The sequence below is a fragment of the Dipodomys ordii genome, unplaced genomic scaffold (assembly GCF_000151885.1).
Source record: "Dipodomys ordii isolate 6190 unplaced genomic scaffold, Dord_2.0 Scaffold63, whole genome shotgun sequence".
NCBI lineage: Eukaryota > Metazoa > Chordata > Mammalia > Rodentia > Heteromyidae > Dipodomys > Dipodomys ordii.
Window position 1 is genome coordinate 3,276,353 of NW_012267279.1, and position 21,990 is coordinate 3,298,342.

The 21,990-nt window shown below is 36.2% G+C and overlaps 1 protein-coding gene across 1 annotated transcript in view; it reads right to left on the reverse strand.

Annotated features, from left to right (window-relative positions):
• Wdpcp (WD repeat containing planar cell polarity effector) overlaps positions 1 to 21,990 on the reverse strand; it is a 252,700-nt gene that overhangs the window by 64,742 nt on the left and 165,968 nt on the right. The window contains exon 14 of the mRNA XM_013022526.1: positions 4,230 to 4,332. Coding sequence (XP_012877980.1) covers positions 4,230 to 4,332 — 103 coding nt within the window. The remainder of the gene's footprint in view (positions 1 to 4,229; positions 4,333 to 21,990) is intronic.

The following is a 21,990-nucleotide window of genomic DNA, read 5'->3' on the forward strand; positions in this document are numbered from 1 at the left end:
GAATAACAACTCAAGACAAATAAGGAATCCAATTTTATTAAGTATATGCATAGCAAAAGAAGGAAGTAAATAAACTAATTTATTGGTAATCTCTGGTTGAAAATAAATTTTTATTTTTATACTACAGCTTTTAAATTGTAGTGTTTCAAATTTTCCATTAAGCATGAATAGGCTTTTGAAGTAGAATTTAAAAATACATTTTAAAAGGAGATGGCAACTTACAATGCTACAGATTTTTTATAGCAGAATATCTGAAAGATCATATATAATAAATGAATTTGGAAATATAATGCATTTGGAAGAATCTCATAATATGCAAATGTATAGACAGTTACATTAAATGCAGCTGGGATGTCTTTTATATTTTCATTTCTCTGCATATGTGGATTATATAGAAGTTTTTTTTAATGTTTCTTTTCTTTGAACTGCTAGCTATCCTCCCAAATGGTTTTTGATTTTATAGTAACAACACTTGTTCAGCCCACTGAACATATACTCGCCTCCAACTTTCTCATAGTTAATGTAGTATAGTCCTATGACTAGGTTCTGCCCAATGGTATATAAGCAGAAGTGATGGCTAACAACTAGGTTGTACCTGGACAAAAAGGAGCCTTCCCTCTTCCTTTTTCCTCTTTCCTGTAGGCTAAGACGCTCATCTTTAATGATGTAGATGGAGGCTGTACCCTACGTAAGAAAGCAACATATAGAAGGATCCTGGTAATCTGATACTACTTCTATGCTTTACCATTCTTGAATGCATCTCAGGATTAAGAAGGGAGTAACAGCTGGGTGATGGTGGCTATGATGAGACTCTTATCTCCTATTAACTACCAAGAAAAGCCAGGATAGGAGCTGTGGCTTCAGCAAAAAGGCTCAGGGATAGCACCCACACCCTGAGTTCAAGTCCCAGGACCAGCGCGCGTGCAAATACACACATGCACACACGCACACACACACACACACACACACGAGTAATATTTCTTTGGTAAGTTGTATTTTGAGGTCTCTTGTTTTATTTCTGCCTGGACTGTTCCACACCTACTATCTCGCTGACATTACAGTTCCCACTGATACACCAATGATAAAGCCAAGGTTAAAAGTGCAAGAGGGCAGATTTTACTTCACAGTTTGTATTGTGCCAGACCTCTCAGGCTTACAATAAAATTAGACAGTTACAAAAATACATACTTCTGTAAAGATATAGTTCATTGGATACTCATTCCTACTTCTTTCCTGATAAATGAATTTTTAAATTCAAAATTTAATAAAGAATGCTAAAATTTAAATAGGAAGGGCTAAAATTAAGGTATCATAAAGAATAAATAATAAATTTTGTACTTTGTGGATGTTCTGTCTTCTATTAAAATGTGTGTTACTACAAATACATACTATATTTTGAGTTTTAAAGGACTACTAATAGTTAACCAATACTATGCCTTAATCTTTGCAAGGCTCTGTTCAAAATATGAAAGAATTAACTTAATCCCACAATAATTTGTAACATAGGTACTAAACATACCATCACTTTTTAAAATGAGGGTGCTGAGGCATGTAGAATGTAAGTTACTTTCTAGTGGTCTTGCAACTGGTAGTAATAACTCTGGTGCCAGTGTTCATATTCAGAATTTTATTATCATAGCTAAATTTGTAATACCCAGCCGTAGTATTTTATCAATCTTTAGAATTTTCCCTTTGGTATTTAACCCAATATAATATGTGAGATTATATGATCAGAGAATAAAAATGCCTGAAATAATCAAGTTGCTTAAAAAATCTAGCCATCAGTTGGACACCAGTGGCTCACATTTGTAAATCCCAGCTAGTCAGAGGTTTGAGATTTGAAGATCCTGCTTCAGATCCAGGACAGAAAAAGACAAATATAAGAGACTCTTATCTCCAATTAACCAGCAATATGAGGAAGTAAAGATGAGGCTCAATGTTAGCCTTGAATGGAAAAAGCTAAGTAAGAACTTGAAGGCCTTAAGCAAAAGCTCTAGAACCTCAGTTCAACCACCTGTATGGGGAAACATGGGCGGGCGCACGCACACACACGCACACATACGCGCGCGCGCACACACACACACACGCACACACACACACACATATTAAGCAGTCCAGTTTAGGCCAACAGAATTTACCCTGACAAATTCACACTATGACTACATTATAATAGTAATACTGGATGCTGTTTTGTAGCATTTTATCTTTTTCAAAAATGATTTTATACCCACAATCTCATCTATTTATTTCTTTAAACTTAAGTCTGTCTAGTCTTCTAATATACAAGAAAATTTGCATATAGTACTGAAAAGCAAGCAAAAGAAAAAAGGAATATTTTAAGTACTTCATTGCTGCTATCAAATACTTACTGAACTTAACTTTTATAGGTAGTGACTATGTGGCTATATCATGCCATGTCAAAACTGATTACAAGTCTTTCCCCTACTAAACTGTAAAATGTTTAAGCATGTTATGTGCTTAAATGTGCACTTAAATAAATGTTATGCACTTAGTATAATTTATTGAGTATACCTGAACATTCTACCAAACATAAGACAAGGCTGCTAGAAGAAATGAAATAATCAAAAAGCTAAGCAAGGGCTAGGAAGGTGGCTCAGTGGTAGAGTGCTTGCCTTGCATGCCTGAGGCCCTGGGTTGGATTCCTCAGCACCACATAAGCAAAAAGAAAAAAGCCGGAAGTGGCGCTGTGGCTCAAGTGGTAGAGCGCTAGCCTTGAGCTGAAGAGCTAAGGGACAGCGCCCAGGCCCAGAGTTCAGGCCCCATGACCAGACCCCCCCCCAAAAAAAAAATAAAATAATGTATGTGTAATTCTATCTTGTATTTTAAGATTTAAAAAGGCTAAGCTAACCAATTGTATAAAAAGTAAAAAGTTGGGCATGTGGTTTATTATCTGAACAAAGATACAGGAGGACTTCTATGGGTCTTAATCATGTATGTTACTTGTTCTGGGTACTGGTAAACAAAGAAGTGCTCCCTGACTCACTGAGCCCTACTTATGATAAATCACTATTCTGTATGTATGTCACACTTCACTAAAAATTTTAAATGATCTAGTCACTCAGTATATCATGATAGAGCTTTTCCTTTGACAACTCTTGCTTTTAACTGTGTTGATAGCAACTATATGTAATATACTATATGTAATAAACTATATGTAATACGTTTACAAATTCTTTCATGTAGACCAAACTACTTAAGTACTCTGAATATCTTACATAATCCGGCCTTTTACTTTTACTTTGTCTTTGTGTGTGTGTGTGTGTGTGCGCGCGTGCGCATGCATGCACATGTGCACACACATGTGCAAAATGGTGCTGGGGCTTGAACTCAGGCCTCATACTCTCACCTGGCTTTTTCTACTCAAGACTGGCACTCTGTCATTTGAACTACACTTCCACTCCTGGATTTATGCTGGGTAATTGGAGATAAGAATTTTTCAGATTTGTCTGTTCTTGTTGGTTTTGCACAGAGATCCTTTTAGCCTCCTTGAGTAGGTAGGAACAACCAATGTCCAGCTCCAAACAGCCACCTTGATAGCTAAAATTTAATCATTTTCTCTTTTGGGAAAGGTTTGCCAGAACAGTGATTTAAATTGAGGTAATTTAAGAGGAATCTAGGCCTAAATAGCCCAAGGAATAGGAATTATGATATAAAATTATCCATACTGACAGATTTAGTACATCAGATAAACTGAGTTTAGAAAAAAAAGTTCATGTTGATAGTACAATGTAGTTTAAAACCTTTTACTTTTCTATTCTATAGTGTTTAAAAGGGTCTTTGGTTTCAGTCTAGGCCTCTCTGTTTACTTCAGACTACTACTTTGTAAAGTGACCTCTAGCAGCTTCTGAGCAAACCCAAATCACTCCTTAAACCTGAAATCCCATGAAATCCTTTGATGCAAGAGATAAATTCTGTTAAGGTATATGACATGTCTGTGAATAAAATTGCTATACGTTGTATACAGAACAAATGATAAAAATGAACTCTTTTCCCAAAATATAGAAATAGCATTGTCTTTTTGCTAAACAGTGACTGAAGCAATCAATGGTTATCAGTTGTCACAGGCTTAATCTTTCTTTAAAAAAAGAAAGACTTTACAAAGAAAGTAATCCAAATTAGCCAACCATGCTCTACAAACATATATAGGAATGATGCTAAGTATTGATTAAAACAAAAGCATTTTAAAAAAAACCAGCATTAATTCTTACCGACTCCAGAGGTTATTGATTCCGCATCAATGTCACTAGCTCTTTTTCTTGCCACTTCAGCTAGTGCCAATTCACCCTTATCTAGGGCGAGGTAATGGATATCCTTTGGAAATAAAGAAAAATAAAAGATTAATTCAAAATGATTCTTGGTCAAGTTACAAAGGAGATTCTGAAAGAAGAAATTTAACTGTTCAGATTACAAAACAGACTTGACAAATGAAATTTTTTTGGACTTTAAGGTTCTCAATATTTTTTTCCAGTACAAACATTTTTCTTACAGACCACAGCTGTGACTAAATATAATTATGTGAATTAGCTATTTTATGCTAGAAGGGAAAAATACAAAGTTTCCCTCAGCCTCTCAAATAGCTGATTCTATGGGCACAAGCAGCTGAGGGTGAGTCTTCAAATTTTATATTATGCTAAACACTACTCAGTGATATTAATTACGCAGAATGTACGCCTGGAGTATACTTGCGAATACTGTAATTGGTGCCGGCAAGTATTGAACACCGATCTGAAACAAAATCAATTACAGTCTTAGAATCAAGAAACTATGAGCCCCACTGGACACTGACGAAAAGTGAACTGTAGACCTGGTGGGTGGAGATGGGAGGGAGGGAGGGACTGGGAAAGGGTGAGGGAATAGAAGACATTGTAAGAAAGGAAAGGAAATGTACTCGCTACTTGACTCATGTAATTGTAATCCCTCTGTATATCACAATAATAATAATAAAAGAAACTATGAGCTCAGGAAAAAGACAGACCACTATAAACAGACAGTTAATTACCACTATTACCACCACCACCACCACCAACAAATCCCTGTCTCTTTTTTATGGCAGACATGGGCACAGATTGGAACTAAAGAACGGAGCTGGTCCTTAATTTGAGCCTTACAGGATGTATAGTTACACTGGGAGGGAAAAAGAAGAAAATGTAACAGAATGAATGACATCAGGTACATACATTCAGAGAAGCTTGAGAAAACATTTTCTGAGTGTTTGAGAAAGCACACTCTGTCAGGCAGTGGTAGGTCTCTCAAAATGAAAGAGGTATTGGACGTGTGAAGGAAAACAGTAAAGAGTAAGTGGGTAGAACCACCCAAAAGAACTTGGTACTCTTAGGTATGAGACTATTACTTGATTGTTGGAGTGAAATTTTCATAAAAATGAAAAAAAATAATATGAACAGCCAATTTACAATTAAGAAGTAAAATGTAAATGGCTTATAATGATGAAAAGATATTTAATATTATTATTCAATCACATAAATTGAAAACATTATTTCTGATCTTTTTAACTGTACAAATCTATGGAATACTGTGCTGAAATTCAATACATGTATAGAGGCATACAGTTTTAAATGAAATCAGGGTAATTAACATTCGAATTGTTTTTAGAAGTTAATAATATTTGTTTGCAAATTTTGAGAAAAGTCACTTATATTTACTCAGAACATCATCAGTTAATACTTTACAGGACCAGGCCTACTAATACATACTTGTACCTTAACCTGAGATGCTGAGGCAGGAGAATCACCAGAAAGAGAGGGGGGTAGGGAGGAAGAAGAGGAGGGGGGAAGAGAGAGAAAGAGGAAGAGAAACCAAAACAAAACCCAACAAGACTATAGAACAGGAAGTCAGCAAACTATGACCAATGGACCAACTCTAGCTTGTGTTTGTATAGTTTTTAAGAATGGCTTTTACATTTTTTGAATGGTTAGAAAAACTGTTCTCAACCACTGTTATTGAACTTTGGCTCTGGATTTAGATTTTGCTGCAGACTTGAAAATGTTTCAAGCTAAAATTACAAGGCAAAACAGTGCTTATATGTGAAACATTCTGTGATAAAGTCATTTCAATGAGAACTAACATTGTTGAATTGCAAGTAATGTCAGGCCTGCACTGTCAAAAGTTTTTTTTAAGTGATATCTTCATTCCTACACAAATTTGTAGCGATATATTCTAATTTCAAATAACAGCAGTGTTTTCAGACCTCTATGCATGTATAAAAAATTTCCATATTCCAAAATCCACTTAGCTGTGCAATTGAGGAACTTTAATTGGAAGTGATTTGCAATGTAATGACATGCTAAAAGGCATTCTAGCCTTTTAGCTAATAGAATTCTAAAAATGCCTTCCAATCTGTGAAAATGCTCAATTAAATCATGTGTTCACGGATTGATACCAGTATTTGGCAGTACCTATGTATGTGGAAAGACATTTGCAAAGGTGAAATATGGAAAATCTCATTGTAGATCAGCGTTAACAAATGAACATTTGAAACAGATTTGGATGACAGAGAACATCAACATTTAACTTCCAAAAGAACTCTGTTCTTCACATTTGTAGACCTGGATTACAAATTGAGTACAATGTTGTATTCAATGTTACCATATTTTTAATTTAATCAATAAAGATTTACAGAAATCTGTTTTCTTTCTTGTAATTTAAGTACCTACAGAATAATCTCAGTTTTGTCTTGGCCTACAACCTACAATACTTGCTATCTGCCCTTTATAGAAAAAGTTTACTGGAGCTCTTTTTATTTTCTGCTGGTACTGGGATTTCAACTCTGGGCCTCACCCTTGCTCAGCTGGTGTTTTACCACTTGAACTACACTTTCAGACCTGTTTTATGTTGGTTAAGTTAGAAGTAGAGCCTCTTGGGACTTTTCTGCTTGGGTTGGCTTTATGATGGTTATGCTCTGGATCACAACCTTGTGAGCATCTAGTATTACAGGCATGAGCTACAGTGCCTGGCTTGGACCCATATTTTATCAATAAATAAAATTATATATTCTTGCAAGAAATCTACTTAAGGAAATGGTGGGAAAATGTATGTCCAGCAGGGCATAGGTGGCCCACACCCGTAATCCTACCTACTACAGAGGTTGAGATCTGAGAATCGCGGTTCAAAGCCAGCTGGAGTAAGATAGCTCATAAAACTTTATCCTCATGGTGAGACAAAGGACAAGAGAGGAACCAATACATCAGCAATATATACAAGACAGTATGTTGGAAATGACCTGTACAACTTGGGGTTTGGAGGAGAGGGAAAGTAGGAGAAAAATGAGGGAAAGGGTAACAAGGTTGACAAGAAATGTACTCATTACCTTACTTATATAGCTCTGTACATCACCTTGGCAATAAAAAACACAACAAAAAAAAACAACAAAATCTCAAGAAAAACTTTATCTTCAATTAACCAGCAAAACACAGGAAGTGGAGATGTGGCTCAAGTTTTACAATACTAACTTTGAACAAAAAAGCTAAGGGACAGCTCCCAGGCCCTGAGTTCAAGCCCCAAGATTGGCACAAACAAACAAATGATAAAAAGTAGACAAGACTTACTCTAACTGACAAAGGTTTGATCATATGTTACACTATAAAACAAATTAATAAATTTGAGAAGACTGAAATCACATCATGAAACCAGTAATTAATGACAAACAGATGGCAATTAAACAATATGACCCTAAACAATCAATGGGGTCAAAGTGAAATGTATTTAAATAAATGAGACATGGTAAAACAGTAAAACTTGTAGGATACAATAAATAGCAGTTTTGAGAATTCTGGCTACAAAATAAACGCCTACCTAAAGAAAAAAAATGAAGATCTCAAACAATCTGGCATACGTTAAGGAACTAGAAAATAAAAACAAAGTCTAAACTTTGTACAGAGAAGGAAGTAACTAACAGAAATAAATGAAATAGAGATTATAAAAACAATAAAAAATCAGTAAAACTAAAAAATGGGTTATTTTGAAAAGATAAGAAGAACAAGCCTTTAGATATACTAAAAAGATTCAAATAAAACCAGAAATAAAAAAGAAGATATAATACATGCTATAGAAATGCAAAGGCTCATGACACCAGTATGATCACAGGTGCACCAACCAAGAAGATAATCTAGAAGAAAGGGATGCATCCCTAGAAACATGCATTATATCAATACAGAATTAGGCAGAAATAGAAATGGCAATGAGAGACTGATTATGTAATACAAAGTTTCTCATCACAGGTAACTGTAAAAATACATTTAAAGCCAGGCGCTGGTAGCTCACGCCTATACTCCTAGCTATTCAGGAGGCTAGGATCTTAGGATCATGGTTCAAAAAGCCAGGTAGGAGGAAAGTTGTGAGACTCTTATCTCCTATTAACCACCAGAAAACCATAAATGGTGCTGTGGCTAAAGTGGTAGAGCACTTGCCTTGAACTGAAGAGCTCAGTGACAGCACTCAGGCCCAGAGTTCAAGCCCCATAACTGACAAAAGCAACAACAACAATGAAAACCCAAAAACAAAACAAAACAAAAACATTTAAAAGAGAACTAATACCAGTCTTTCTCAAACTCTTACAAAAAGTTCAAAAGGAGGGAAAATTTTCCAAACTAACTATAGGAGTTCAGCAATATCCGGATTCCAATGCCACATAAGGATTCAGAAAAAAAAATTGAGAAAATTCAGTATTCTTTCATGAAAAAATCTTGCGAGAAGGCATAGAAGAATTGAACTCATATATATATATATATATATATATATATATATATATAGAATCTGAACTCATATATAGATCTATCTATCTATCTATTTATCTACATATCTATTTTTCTATCTATCTATCTACCTATAAAACAAACCATCAGCCACTCATTGAAAGCTCTTTTTCTAAGATAAGAAATAAAACAAATGCCCACTCTTACTATTCGGTCAAGTACTAGAAACTTCATCCACAAAATTAGGCAAGAAAAAAAGAAATAAAGCACATTCATATAAGAATGGAAGAAGTAAAATCGTCTCTGTTGGCTGATCACCTGATTTTGTATATAGAAAACTCTAAACTCAAAAAAGCTGTTAGAACTAATAAACAAATTCAGGAGGGCTTCAGTAAAAAATCACCATATAAAAGTCAATGGCACTTCTACTTGCTAACAACAACTATTCAAAAGAAAAACAGAATCTCATTTACATCATAAAATAATTAGAAGTTAACAAGAGTGAAAAATCTGCACAATACAAAACAGATGAAAAAAATTGAAATAGATAAACTGAAACAAGTTCCATATTCATGGTTTAGAATTAATATTGTTAAAACATACATACTAGTCAACATTTAAGATATTCTAGTCCTACATGATACTTTACTGAGTTAAAATAAGGTAAAATAAGTTATCAAAACTATTAATATTAAATATTGTTCAGAACTGTTCTATTTAGCCTACACATCAAAACATGAAATACAATTCTTTTTGTATATTAAAAATAAGTTTCTTTGGCAGGACAAATCTAATCAGTAAGAAACTTTTTTCCCCCTCCCCCTTAGCAATTTTGCTCAAGACTGGTGCTGTACTGCTTGAGCCACATCTCCACTTCTGGCGTTTTTGCTGGTTAATTAGAAATGAGTCTCCTGGACTTACCTTCCCAGGCTGACTTAAAACAATGATCCTTAGATCTCAGCCTCTAGAGTAGCTAGGTTTGCAGGTGGCTCAGCGAAAAGTTTTAAGAATTGGGAATAACTGCCTAGCGAGTCAAAGGCTCTCCAGAGTTCAAACCATAGGGTGCTTCCAAAACCCAAGAATTAAGAACAAAATATTGTTTTTCATAATGCCATATTTTAGAAGTTTCAAATTTTGAGGATTTAGAATATAACTTTCAAGATAAATGTCAAATAACACATTAATGTGAATATACATTTTAGTAATCAAGTGTCACAATCAGGCTGTGCCACAAACAAGACCCAGTTGTCTTTCCAGAATCTCAGAATGCAATGAATAACAAATTTACAAGTTATGTCAATTTTGTGGTCCTTTAATCACCAACTGCTGATTTCACCTGGCATTCATGGCCCTTTGCCATCACAGATTCTTTTATCCCAACCTTAATTATTAGCAGTAACTGTCATAGCACACATTATACATAAAGGTTACAGAATGGCTAACAAAGCGTTAAAGAGATTATACTAACAGGTAAAGAGCTCATACTTATATGCAAGTAGGCCTCTGCAGGTAACCAGATTAATAATTTCATGAACTTCAAGCCGAGCTGATCAGGCCGTGGAACATGGGTCACAACTGTCAAATGGAGATCTGAGTGGCAAGACAGTTTAAGTTACAGTCTGAAGTGTGCTGTGTCTTATGGGCAGCAGAAATCATTTATGAAATGGAACCCAGGGAAAGAGGCAATAATCTTTTGCAATATAAAAACAGGTCATCAAAGTACAGCTTGTGAGCCAAATTCATCTTGCTAAAAGTATTTCTAATAAAGTTTTATTAGAATACAGTCAGATTCATCTCTGTAAATATTGCCTCTGGATGCTTTGCATGTATAACAGCAGAGCTGAATAGTTGTGACAAAGGCTAGGGTGGCCTGGAAAGCCTAAAATATTTACTATCTGGTCCTTTACAAAAGAAAGCCTGTGAGCCCCTTGTTCTAGCTCATTACTCTGGAGTATAATGAAAAACATAGTAGTAATAAGCACTCAAGAACCTGGTCTGTGAATTCCAGCAACACTCCTACTAAAAAAAACCAGAACTACTTAGAGATACAGCTGATTGTTGGTTTGGGGCACCTTATGATGGAAGAAGGCAAGGAAGCTATCACTACTACAGGAATCAGTGCAAAGGACTCAGTAGAGAGAATTTGGCTAGTAAGGAGTATACCACGTGTAACTTGTTCACATGAATATAGCAAAATCCGGTACTCACAACACAAAATTTAAAATACAACATGCAATAGGATATAAGAAAATGTAATCCTAACCAGCAGAAAAACTGAAAAATGTTGACAGCAATACATCAGACTATGGCCTAATATCCAAAATAAGGAGCTTCAAAAGCAAAACCCTCTATTTAGCTTATAGAATCTTCTCAGAAGTAACAGACACAAGAAGAAAGGCTCAACATCTCTGGCCATGAAGGAAATGCAAATCAAAACAACACTGAGATTCTACCTCATGAGAATTCTCATGATAAAGAATAAAAACAGATGCTGACGAGAATGTGGGCAAAAGGAAACCCTAATACATGATTGGGAATGCAAACTGTTCAACTACTCTGGAAAACAGTATGGAGGGTCCTCAAAAAACTAAACAGAACTACCCTATGATCCAGAAATCCCACTCCTGGGCATTTATCCAATAGATTACAAACTAGGACACGTAAAGCCACCAGCACAATCATGTTCATTGCAGTACTATTTGTCACAGCCAAGGTATGGAATTAGCCGAGAGGCCCCCATCAATGTACAAATGGATCAAGAAAATGTGGTATATATACACAACGGAATTGTACTCATCCATTAGAAAGAATGATACCGCATTGTTTGTAAAGAAATGGAAAAACGTGGAAAAATTACGTTAAGTGAAGTAAGTCAGGCCTAGAGAGACAAAAGTTAAATGTTTTCTCTCATATGTAGAAGATAGAATTATTATATAAATATTTAAGTAAATACTTTGGGTGGTATGCAAATGTATACAAATGGATTAATTGAAATAAGACAGATTCAGAGGAGAATTCAACAGTGTAATTCCTTAGAAAGATTACATCAAAAGTCAACAAAATAAACACTAGGAAACCAGTACTTGAAAAGGGTGAAAAGGAATCAAAAGGAAGAAGAAAGGAGAGGAAATGCAGTAAAAAAAAATGCAATACATGTTCTACAAAATTAAGAAAAGTGAGGGAAGGGTGATTGGGAAGGAGAGATGAGAATGTTCAAATGGTGACTTGACACACATACACAATATACACATATGGAGACAAATAAGGGTTTACTGGAAAACATGAATATAATAGTTACAGAGTTGAATTATATGTTTTAAAGAAAAAAATAGAGATGCAAACCACTACATCTCAAGTGAAAAACTTACTGGATGGGCAAAAAGTAATTCTAAGATTGCAGAATTCAATTTTAGTGAACTTAATGCAAAAAAAAAAAAAAAAAAAACAAAAAAACCCAAAACCAAAGCCAAAATAAATCCTACAGAGAAAAAGACTAAAAGGGACATTAGCAAAGATATCTCTACCAACATTACAGTAATATAATGTCAAAACAAAAGGGAAAAATATAGTGGGACGGGGCTGGGAAGGTGGCTCAGTGGTAGAGCGCTCACCTTGTATGCCTGAGGCCCTGGGTTCGATTCCTCAGCACCACATAAGCAAAAAGAAAAAAGCCAGAAGTGGCGCTATAGCTCAAGTGGTAGAGCGCTAGCCTTGAGCTGAAGAGCTGAGGGACAGCGCCCAGGCCCAGAGTTCAGGCCTCATGACCGTACCAAAAAAAAAAGAAAAAAGAAAAATATAGTGGGAACCATGAAAATAACATGAACAAAGTTTTAATAAATGGATTAGTCTAAGTGGAAGCCTAGAAGATGGAGAGAGAGGGGGGAGGGAGAAAGAGAGACAGAGACAAAGAGACAGACAGAGACACAGAGAGAGACAGACAGATACAGACAGAGACAGAGAGAAAGGGGCGAACAATAAGGACAAAAAGATGATGACTTAAATTTCCCAATATACTGAAAACCATGAAACTACAACCATAAGCAGGATAGAGAACTGCACAGACACATATACAAGGCAAAGATACAACATAATCACATTGCTGCAAAATAGTAACAAAAAGGCCGGGTACTGGTGGCTCAGGCCTGTAATCCTAACTACTCAGGAGGCTGAGATCCGAGGATCGTGGTTCAAAGCCAGTCCCAGCAGGAAAGTCAGTGAGAATCTTATCTCGAATAAACCACTAGAAAACTGGAAGTGGCGCTCTGGCTCAAGTGGTAGAGTGCTCACCTTGAGCTGAAGAGTGCAGGGACAGCACCCCAGCCCAAAGTTCAAGCCCCACAACCAACAGACCAACACACACACACACACACACACACACACACGTAACAAAAAGAATATTGTAAAAGCAGCAAGATGGATAACTCATTGTACAGAACAATGAAGAAAGATCATGAACTAAATTATATAAGCCACTAAGAATAATTTTTAAAGTGTTGAAAAAAAAGAAATACACCCTATAAACCAGGAGGTCTATACTAAGCCAAAATATCTCATCTTTGAGAAAGGAAGGTTATACAAAGCATAGGTAGGGGGACCAAAGTCTAAAGCCGGCACTGAGTAAAAATGAAAGACCTATCTGAAAATGACTAAAGTAAAAAATGGCTAAGGGCAGCCAGTCCAAGTGGTAGAACCCTTGCCTAGCATGTTTGAGGCCTGGTTTTATCCCTGGTACCAACAAACAAACACCAATAAAAATGTATTGTGGCTTGTATTATTCCAGAAATAAATAATAATCTCACAATGGTAGATTTGATTTTTTTTTTGGTTGGTCATGGGGCTTGAACTCTAGGCTTGGGCGCTGTCCCGGCGCTCTTCAGCTCAAGGTGAGCACTCTACTGCTTGAGCCACAGCGCCACTTCCAAAATTGGTAGATTTGAATGAGGAAATATATGCTTCCTTCTTTTGATATAAAAACACAGTTATAGCCTAATGATACATATTATAATGACAAGGACAAGTGTATATGTATGAACAAATGAAAGCAATGCAGTATAGCCAAGAAGACAGAAAATATAAAACATCCGCAGTTAATTCAAAAGAAGCATGGAAAAGGAAAAATTGGGGGAAAGATAAAGGCAAAGAACAGTGGTGAAAAAAATAACATTTAAAGTAACCATACGGAAAGCTCTGGAGAATGGTTTCCAGTAAGAGGTGTATCGACATGTGGGAACTGTGTTGGGAAGGAGTATCTCAAGCAGGGTAACATCTGGAGAATGGGTCTTTCCTACTGAACTTTACAGGATGTGCAGCATGCAGTAAGTGGGATTTCATGATGATTACTAACAAATCCCTGGAAGAGGAGGATGGAGAAGAAATAATTACCTATGATCTGTGTAAAAACTGTCATCATGGGCTGGGAAGGTGGCTCAGTGGTATAGTGCTTGCCTTGCATGCCTGAGGCCCTGGGTTCGATTCCTCAGCACCACATAAGCAGAAAAAGCTGGAAGTGGGGCTGTCACTCAAGTGGTAGAGCGCTAGCCTTGAGCTGAAGAGCTGAGGGACAGCACCCAGGCCCAGAGTTCAGGCCCCACGACCGAACCCCCCCCCAAAAAAAATTGTCATCATGTCATAGCCAGGCATGAGTATGCATTTGGTATCATAGATGAATTTCAGGAATACACCATGCTATGTCTGTTATGTGGCAAAGCTGAAGATACTATAAGTATTCTCCCTGATGACCCTCGACAAATGACGCTGTTATCCTAAGATTCCTAGTTCTGTTGTAATCATGTTGGTTAGTTTAAAATATAACAATCCTTTGTATGTCCCTCCCCCACAGTATAACCCCTGCTTTCACTGTATTTGAGGTCGGTATAATTTGTGGAGGGGAAGGGGAAAAACAAATCATTTAAATAGGGATACAGGTGGACCCATTGCAACAATGAGATGTACAAGTTGCTATGTCAAAAAATGAACTTTACAACTTTGATGTGTGTGGGGGGGTCGCAGGGAGGATTGGGTGGGGGGGGCAGAGGGAGGATGGGAAGGGGAAACAAAGGAGGAGGCTACAATGCTTGATAAGAAATGTACTCATTATCTTGCCCATGTATTGTAACCCCTCTGTATGGTATTTTCACAATAAAAATATATAGCAATCCTGATATTTTATCTAATAATGAAACTTCATGTTTTCTTATTGTGAAAATACCATACAGAGGGGTTCATGTTTTAATTAAGTTTTTGTTTTTGCTGCTTAAATAGCAAGTCTTTGAACAAAAAAGTAAAGGGGATCTGCATTTCCCTAGAGCCAAGCTTTTGCTAAGTTTCTAGTTAACAATTATCTGACCAGAAAGTAACTAAATTAAGTGTATACTTAGGGCCCAAATCTTGATTTTCCATAGAAGGAACCAGAACTCCTTGGGAAACTGACTAGTAGAGTAGAGCAGGAAATATGCAAGATGAGTATGGAGCATCTATGCCACAAAAACCCAACAACAATGAAGTCATAAAAAATAACACAATGACCAGCAGTATGTCAGATAGACAAAGGAACAACTAAAGAAGTTCCCAGTGGCCACAGCTGGACAACTTAAAGAAACAAAGTGGTATTGGATTATGACCCACACTGTATAATAAATGAATCCATTCTGATGTTAAAAAGCTAACTATATTAATAATTACATTAAGTCAAAGGGTGACTTAATGGGTGAAAAGCAATCAGTTATCAATGGAGACTCATTCTAAAGACAGATAAGTAAAAAGAAAGAAGTTAGAAAAAGATTAATGTAAACATTAAAATCAAAAGGAAGACAAGTGTTTATAATAACAAAAGACAAGTTTTAGAAGAATACTTTTTTATAGACAAAAGGATATCGCATGATAAAGAGGATCAATGACTCAAAATATCTAACGTAATTCTGAAGGAATGGAAAACACAGCTAGCAAAATGTACAGCTAAAGTTGGAGGCTTAACTCTTTACCTCTAAGTTAGCTGACAAAAAGACTGGGATATAAAATAGAATGCTATCAACCATGGACCTAACAACCATGATCAGAATTCTTTCTCGCATCCAGAAAAACACATACTGGTTATGCAACAAGATTGACTGCTTAGCTATAAAAGAATTCTTAATACATGTTCAAAACAAGCAAAATTTTAAAACTCGGATAATGGAGCATATTTTGTTTACAAAGGAATTAAGTTAAAAATCAATTCAAAAGGTATTGGAAAAATCTCCAGGGATTTGGTATTAAACAGCAGACTTTTAAGTAGCCAGGGGCTCAAAGAAATTAGAGGAAATTAGAAATTATTTTGTATGAAAATGAAAACATGACATTATAAAATTCAGCTGTAGCAGTAGTTACTAGGAAACTTTTAGTTTTAAATGTTCATATTAGCAATGGAGAAAGGTCTAAATGGACAATATAAACTTTAACTTATTAACTTAAATGAAAGAACACATTAAGCCAAAGAGAAGTTGAAATAAAAATAAATACAGAACCAATGAAATGAAGCAGAGTCAGTAAGTGACTAGAAAAAAATCCAAAACAAAGATATTATAGAACATGATATGGGGGTGGGGGGAGGCTGGGAAGGGATGGGAAGGGGAAACAAAGGAGGAGGCTGCAATGCTTGATAAGAAATGTACTCATTATCTTGCCCATGTAATTGTAACCCCTCTGTACAGTATTTTCACAATACAAAAAACAAGTGAAAAAAAAGAACATGATATGAAAGTCAGTTTCCAGTGTGCACAGTGTGCACAGTGTGGACCAGAACACCGGTGTATTCACTTATTTACTTGTTATGGGTGGCTACTTTCCTGTTGCAGTCCTAGAGTTGAGTAACAGTAACACATGTGGCCTGCAAAGCCTAAAATAGTTACTGTATGGGTTTTTTTTTTTTTGTCAGTTGTGGGGTTTGAACTCTAGGCCTGAGTGCTGTCCCTGAGCTCTTCAGCTTAAGGTGAGCGCTCTACCATTTGAGCTATAGTGCTACTTCTGGTTTTCTGGTGGTTAATTGGAGATGAGTCTCATGGACTTTCCTGACTGGGCTGGCTTTGAACCATGATCCTCAGATCTCAGCTTTCTGAGTAGCTAGAATTTCAAGGGTGAGCCACTGGCGCCCAGCTCTGTATGGCTTTTGAAATAAATATTTTGCTTTATTCCTGAAACAGGACATGGAAAGTCAGCAGAGGGCATGTGACAATCCCAGCACTTGAAAGGCTGAAAAAAAAAAAAAGGATTTCCAGTTTAAGGTCAGCATGGACAACACAGCTAGATCCTGACTGAGGATCGCACTTCAAAGCTAGCCTTGGCAAGAAAGTCCATGAGTCTCTTATCACTAATAAACCACTAAAAAGCTGGAAGTAGATCTGTGGCTCAAGTGGTAGAACGATGAACTTTTATTTATTTTGGTAGGTTACAAAAAGGGAGAAGTTATATTTTATCACTATCAGGAATGAAAGAGGAAACATTGTCATAGATAATACATATGTTAAAATGGTAATAAAGGAATATTATAAATAATAATGTAACAATAAACTTGACAAAGTAGTATGTTAGGCAAATTCCTTCAAAGATAGATTACAAAACTAATTCAGAAGAAATATAAAACTTAGATGGCCATATATCAATTTACAAAATAGAATACAAAGTAGAAAATTTCCCACAAAGTACATTCCAGGGCCCAATTCTATGAAACAATTTGTGGTACAATACTGTCAGGTATACACATATTTTTCTGCACTGAGAAACAGGCAGAGAAGTCAGTTGGTCAGGAAGAGAAGTGACAAGAGGAGAAAGAAGGATATTCAATGCAGTTTATAACACCAGAATTACAGTGACATCAAAACTATAAAAAAGCATACAATTTTATAGACTGATATAACGCATGAACAATGCAAGAAAATGCATCATTACAAATTGGACTTTTCCACAGGAATGCAAAGTTTAAGTACTGAAAAATATTCTCTTACCGTAGTAACAGAATAAAGGCGAAAATAAATTATTTCAATAGATGAAGAAATACGATATAATTGAACATACATTGATTACAAATTTTAAACACAGTAGGACACTAGGAATCAAACAGAACCTCCTCAAAGTAATATGAGGTACTACAAAAATGTCAGACTAGACACCATTCTTTTGTGTGTGTGTGTTCTAGTCCTGGGACATTAAGAATGGCCAATAGACACATGAAGAGATGACCAACATCTCTGGTCATAAAAGATTTGTAAATCAAAACAAAATTTAGATTCCACCTCACCAAAGTTAGAATGGCCACTATCAAGAAAACAGTAACAGATGTTGGCAGGGATATGGCCAAACAGGAACTACACATTAATCTACATAAGAAATCCCAAGTAGTCTATTGACAAATTAATAGAAACAATAAATTAAAACTTGAAAAATTTGCTGCTTTTTATTTCTCAGATACAAATAATGCCTTTCTTAGACTTTTTTGCATATTTTAATGTTACTGTAAATGTGGCATAAACCTCCCAAAAATAAACCCTCAAAGAAACAACAAGCTAATTAATAAATTCACTAAAGATGTATAGAGAGCCTTCTCAGAAGAAGTAAGAATGGGCAATAGACACAAGCAATCTTCCTGTCCTAGCTCTAGAGTAGCTGGGACTATAGGAGTATACTTCCTGAATCTGTCACTTAAATTGACACTCTTCTTTCATCCTCACTAACCGAATCTTTTCCTACATATTTTTTGTACTAAATGTCTTTCTCTTATCTTCTTGAGATCAAAGCTAATGTCATTTTTTTTCAGTTTTTGTAAGAATATAAATTTCTACTGAGTATTATTGCTTTGATACCTAGCCACATTTCTTGACATGTGGTATTTTCATTGTCATTAAATTTAATAATTTCTACTTTCATAGCACCATTCAAAGAGCTATTAAAAATACCATTTTTATAATGATGCTGAGGTTAAAGCAATTGCCTATAGCATACAAGAGCCCCTGGTTTCTATCCCCAAGCACAATCAAAAAAATTATAAGACACATGTTATTTTTTAGAAGGTAATTGTTTTACAATTTATTTTTATCTTTATCAACTAGGGTCTGATTCCCAGGAACATTTTTGGTTTGTTCCTTGATGGCTCAAATACAATCATTATGAATTATTTACTTTGTGATTCTTATTAATAATGTGTATTCCTTTTCAAATTAAATATAAATATTTTGATTAGCTAAGTTTTGCCATTATGTTACTCAAACCTGTAATCCCTTTCCTTACTTTTTTTTGTTCTTTGTATATAATTTTCAGAGATATGGGTGTTAAAATTCTGCAAGTTGACTAGGTATTTCAATTTTTCTTTGATGACTTTACAAAAATGCATCCTGGAAGTGGCGCTGTGGCTCAAGCAGTAGAGCGTTCACCTTGAGCTGAAGAGCACAGGGACAGCGCCCAAACCCAGAGTTCAAGCTCCATGACTGACCAAAAAAAAAATGCATCCTGGAGCCATGTGGTTAAATATTGCTATGTTTATGTGGTTGATTGATTCTGGTATCAACTATATATATTATTATGAAATATCTCTCAGCTTTGGTTATGTTACTAAATAGCAAATTGCCCCTTCCCACCACTGAGCATCTTAAAACAGCAAACAACTATTATATCACAATTTATGAGTACCATGCATTCAGGAGGCCTTAACTAGATAACTGATTCAGATATCATGAGGTGGTAGTTATCTGAAAGTTTAGCTGATGGAGAGTTTAGTTTAGTTATCTGAAAGTTTAGCTGACGGAGAAACCTACTTGTAGACGGTTCATTAATGGACATGGCTGTGTCTGTGTCTGGACACCACAGTACTTTCCTGGTTCTTCACAGGAAGCACAGGCTCTCACTGCTGAGACCTTTCCCACAGAGGGGCCTCAGCCTGTTCAGAGCATGGCATCTAGCAGAGACACATCACTTCCCCCAGTCAAGTGATCCAATAGGTGAGGGGCAAAAGAAGGAGCCATTCCTTTCACTACTTTCTTAAGTTACATACCATAAACACCTACCATATTCTTTTTTTTAAATTTTTATTTATTTTTTATTGTGAAAATACTGTACAGAGGGGTTACAATTACATGAGCAAGATAATGAGTACATTTCTTATCAAGCATTGTAGCCTCCTCCTTTGCTTCCCCTTCCCATCCCTTCCCCATCCTCTCCCTACCCTCCACCCATTCCTCCCCGCCCCCCCCCACCAAAGTTGTAAAGTTCGTTTTTGACATAATATTCTTTTTGCTTTTGTTTTATTTTTGGCCAGTCATGGAACTTGAACTCGGGGCCTAGGTGCTATCCCTGAGCTCTTTTGCTCAAGACTAGTTTCTACCACTTTGAGCCACAGCACCACTTCCGGTTTTCTGGTGGTTAATTGCAGATAAGAGTCTCATGGATCTTCTGCCTAGGCTGGCTTTGAACCACCATCTTCAGATCTCAGCCTTCTGAGAAGCTAGGATTATGGGCGTGAGCCACCAGTGTCCTGCTTCATATTCTATTAAGTAGAAGAAAATTACTAAAATCCAGCTTATATTTGAGGGGATGAGAGATCCAGGTTCCACCTTTTGAAAAGGGAAGTACCAAAGTATTTGTAGATACATTAAAAAAAAGTATTTCGCCCTTGTTCTCCCTTTTAATTTTTTGCCTTCAAATATATTCCCTGCTACTCAGCAGGATGCATTTGTATAATATTCTATTGGTTTGAATGTGTCCCTCCAAAATTGGTAGGTTGGTCTTCCCTTCCTTTACTCTCTTCCAGTCCCTCCCTCCCATCTCTACCCATAAGCTGTATAGTTGAGGGAAGTGAAGACACTGCATGAAAGGAAATGTACTCATTACCTGACATGTAATTGTAATCCCTCTGTGTAATCACTTTTATAATAAAAATAAAGAAAATTTTAAAAAGATACCAAGATACTTAAAAACCCCAAAATCAAAATTGGGGAGATCTTTAGAAAGTGATTAGGCTCTGAGGCTTCCACTGAGGAACAGATGGATAAGGCTCTTCTCAGAGACAAGGGAACTGTTATTTTTGGTGCTTGTCCCTCTCACTATTAACTGCTACTGATATTTAAATGTTCCTGCCAGCTTATTTTGTATTTTCCACTTACCATCTCCTTATTTTCTCCTACAATTTCCTATTTGCTTTTAAAAATGATCATTTTCTTTCCTGTGCGTTTCCTATTTACTGGTTCTGAAATAATGCCATTTGGATCAGTCAGTTAAGGCTGCCATAACAGATTATTAAGGCTGCTTAAAACACTATTTTCTCAACAGTTCTACACATTGGAATTCCAACACCAAGCTATGTGCTCATGTTCTGGTGTTTACCCCAAGGTCTCGCCTTAGCTTGCAGAAGGCCATCTCCTTGCTGGGTCCTCCATGGCCTTTCTCCTATGCTCAAACTCCTGACGTCTCCTAATTGTAAAAACACTAAGCAGACTTCCTGAAGAACTCACCCTGAAGGCCTTAGAGCCATTCTTCCTTACTTCCTTAAATGTTCTGTACTATCATATTGAAGTTAGGGCTTTAATATCTGAAGTTGGTAGGAAGTGGTGCTGTGGTTCAAGTGTAGAGCTCTAGCCTTGGGCAAAAGAAGAAGCTCAGGGACAGCGCCCAGGCTGAGTTCAAGCACCAGGACCAGAAAAAAAAAAGAGTGAATAAATGAAGTTGGTGGAGGAAAATAACACAGTTCATCCCATGGAACCATCCATTTTTATCTTTCTGTTCAATATTCTTGAATCTTAACATATTCTTATCAACCTTTTTTCCTACAAGTGTTTAGGGTTTACTCCATACTTTTTGTGGCTTTTCTCTACTCACTGATGTTCATGCAGCATCTGATGTAGCCACAGCTTTCTCATACATACTTTTCCATTCCTAGTATCCTTCCTTCAGGCATGGAGAACTTCTGGTGTTCCTCCAACTTCAGCAGCAGTCTTCTCTTAACATTATGGTATCTTCTGTGTTTCTTTAATCATATGCTGTCTTTTAGCTTTCAATGGAGTCTTATAACCTCAGTTCCATCATTGTCCATTCTTGGTTTGTATCCACATTCAAAATTTAAAAACATATACACATACAATTCCATCATGGGAAAGATTTAGCATATGCACTCAATTTAATATTTTAAAACTAAAGAAGTACAATGCTTCTGAGTGGAGACTTCTTAGTGGGAGAATTAAAACTTGAATGCCCAATCTAAGTTTGTGAATAGGGTCCAGAAAGGTATGTATTTATAATATTA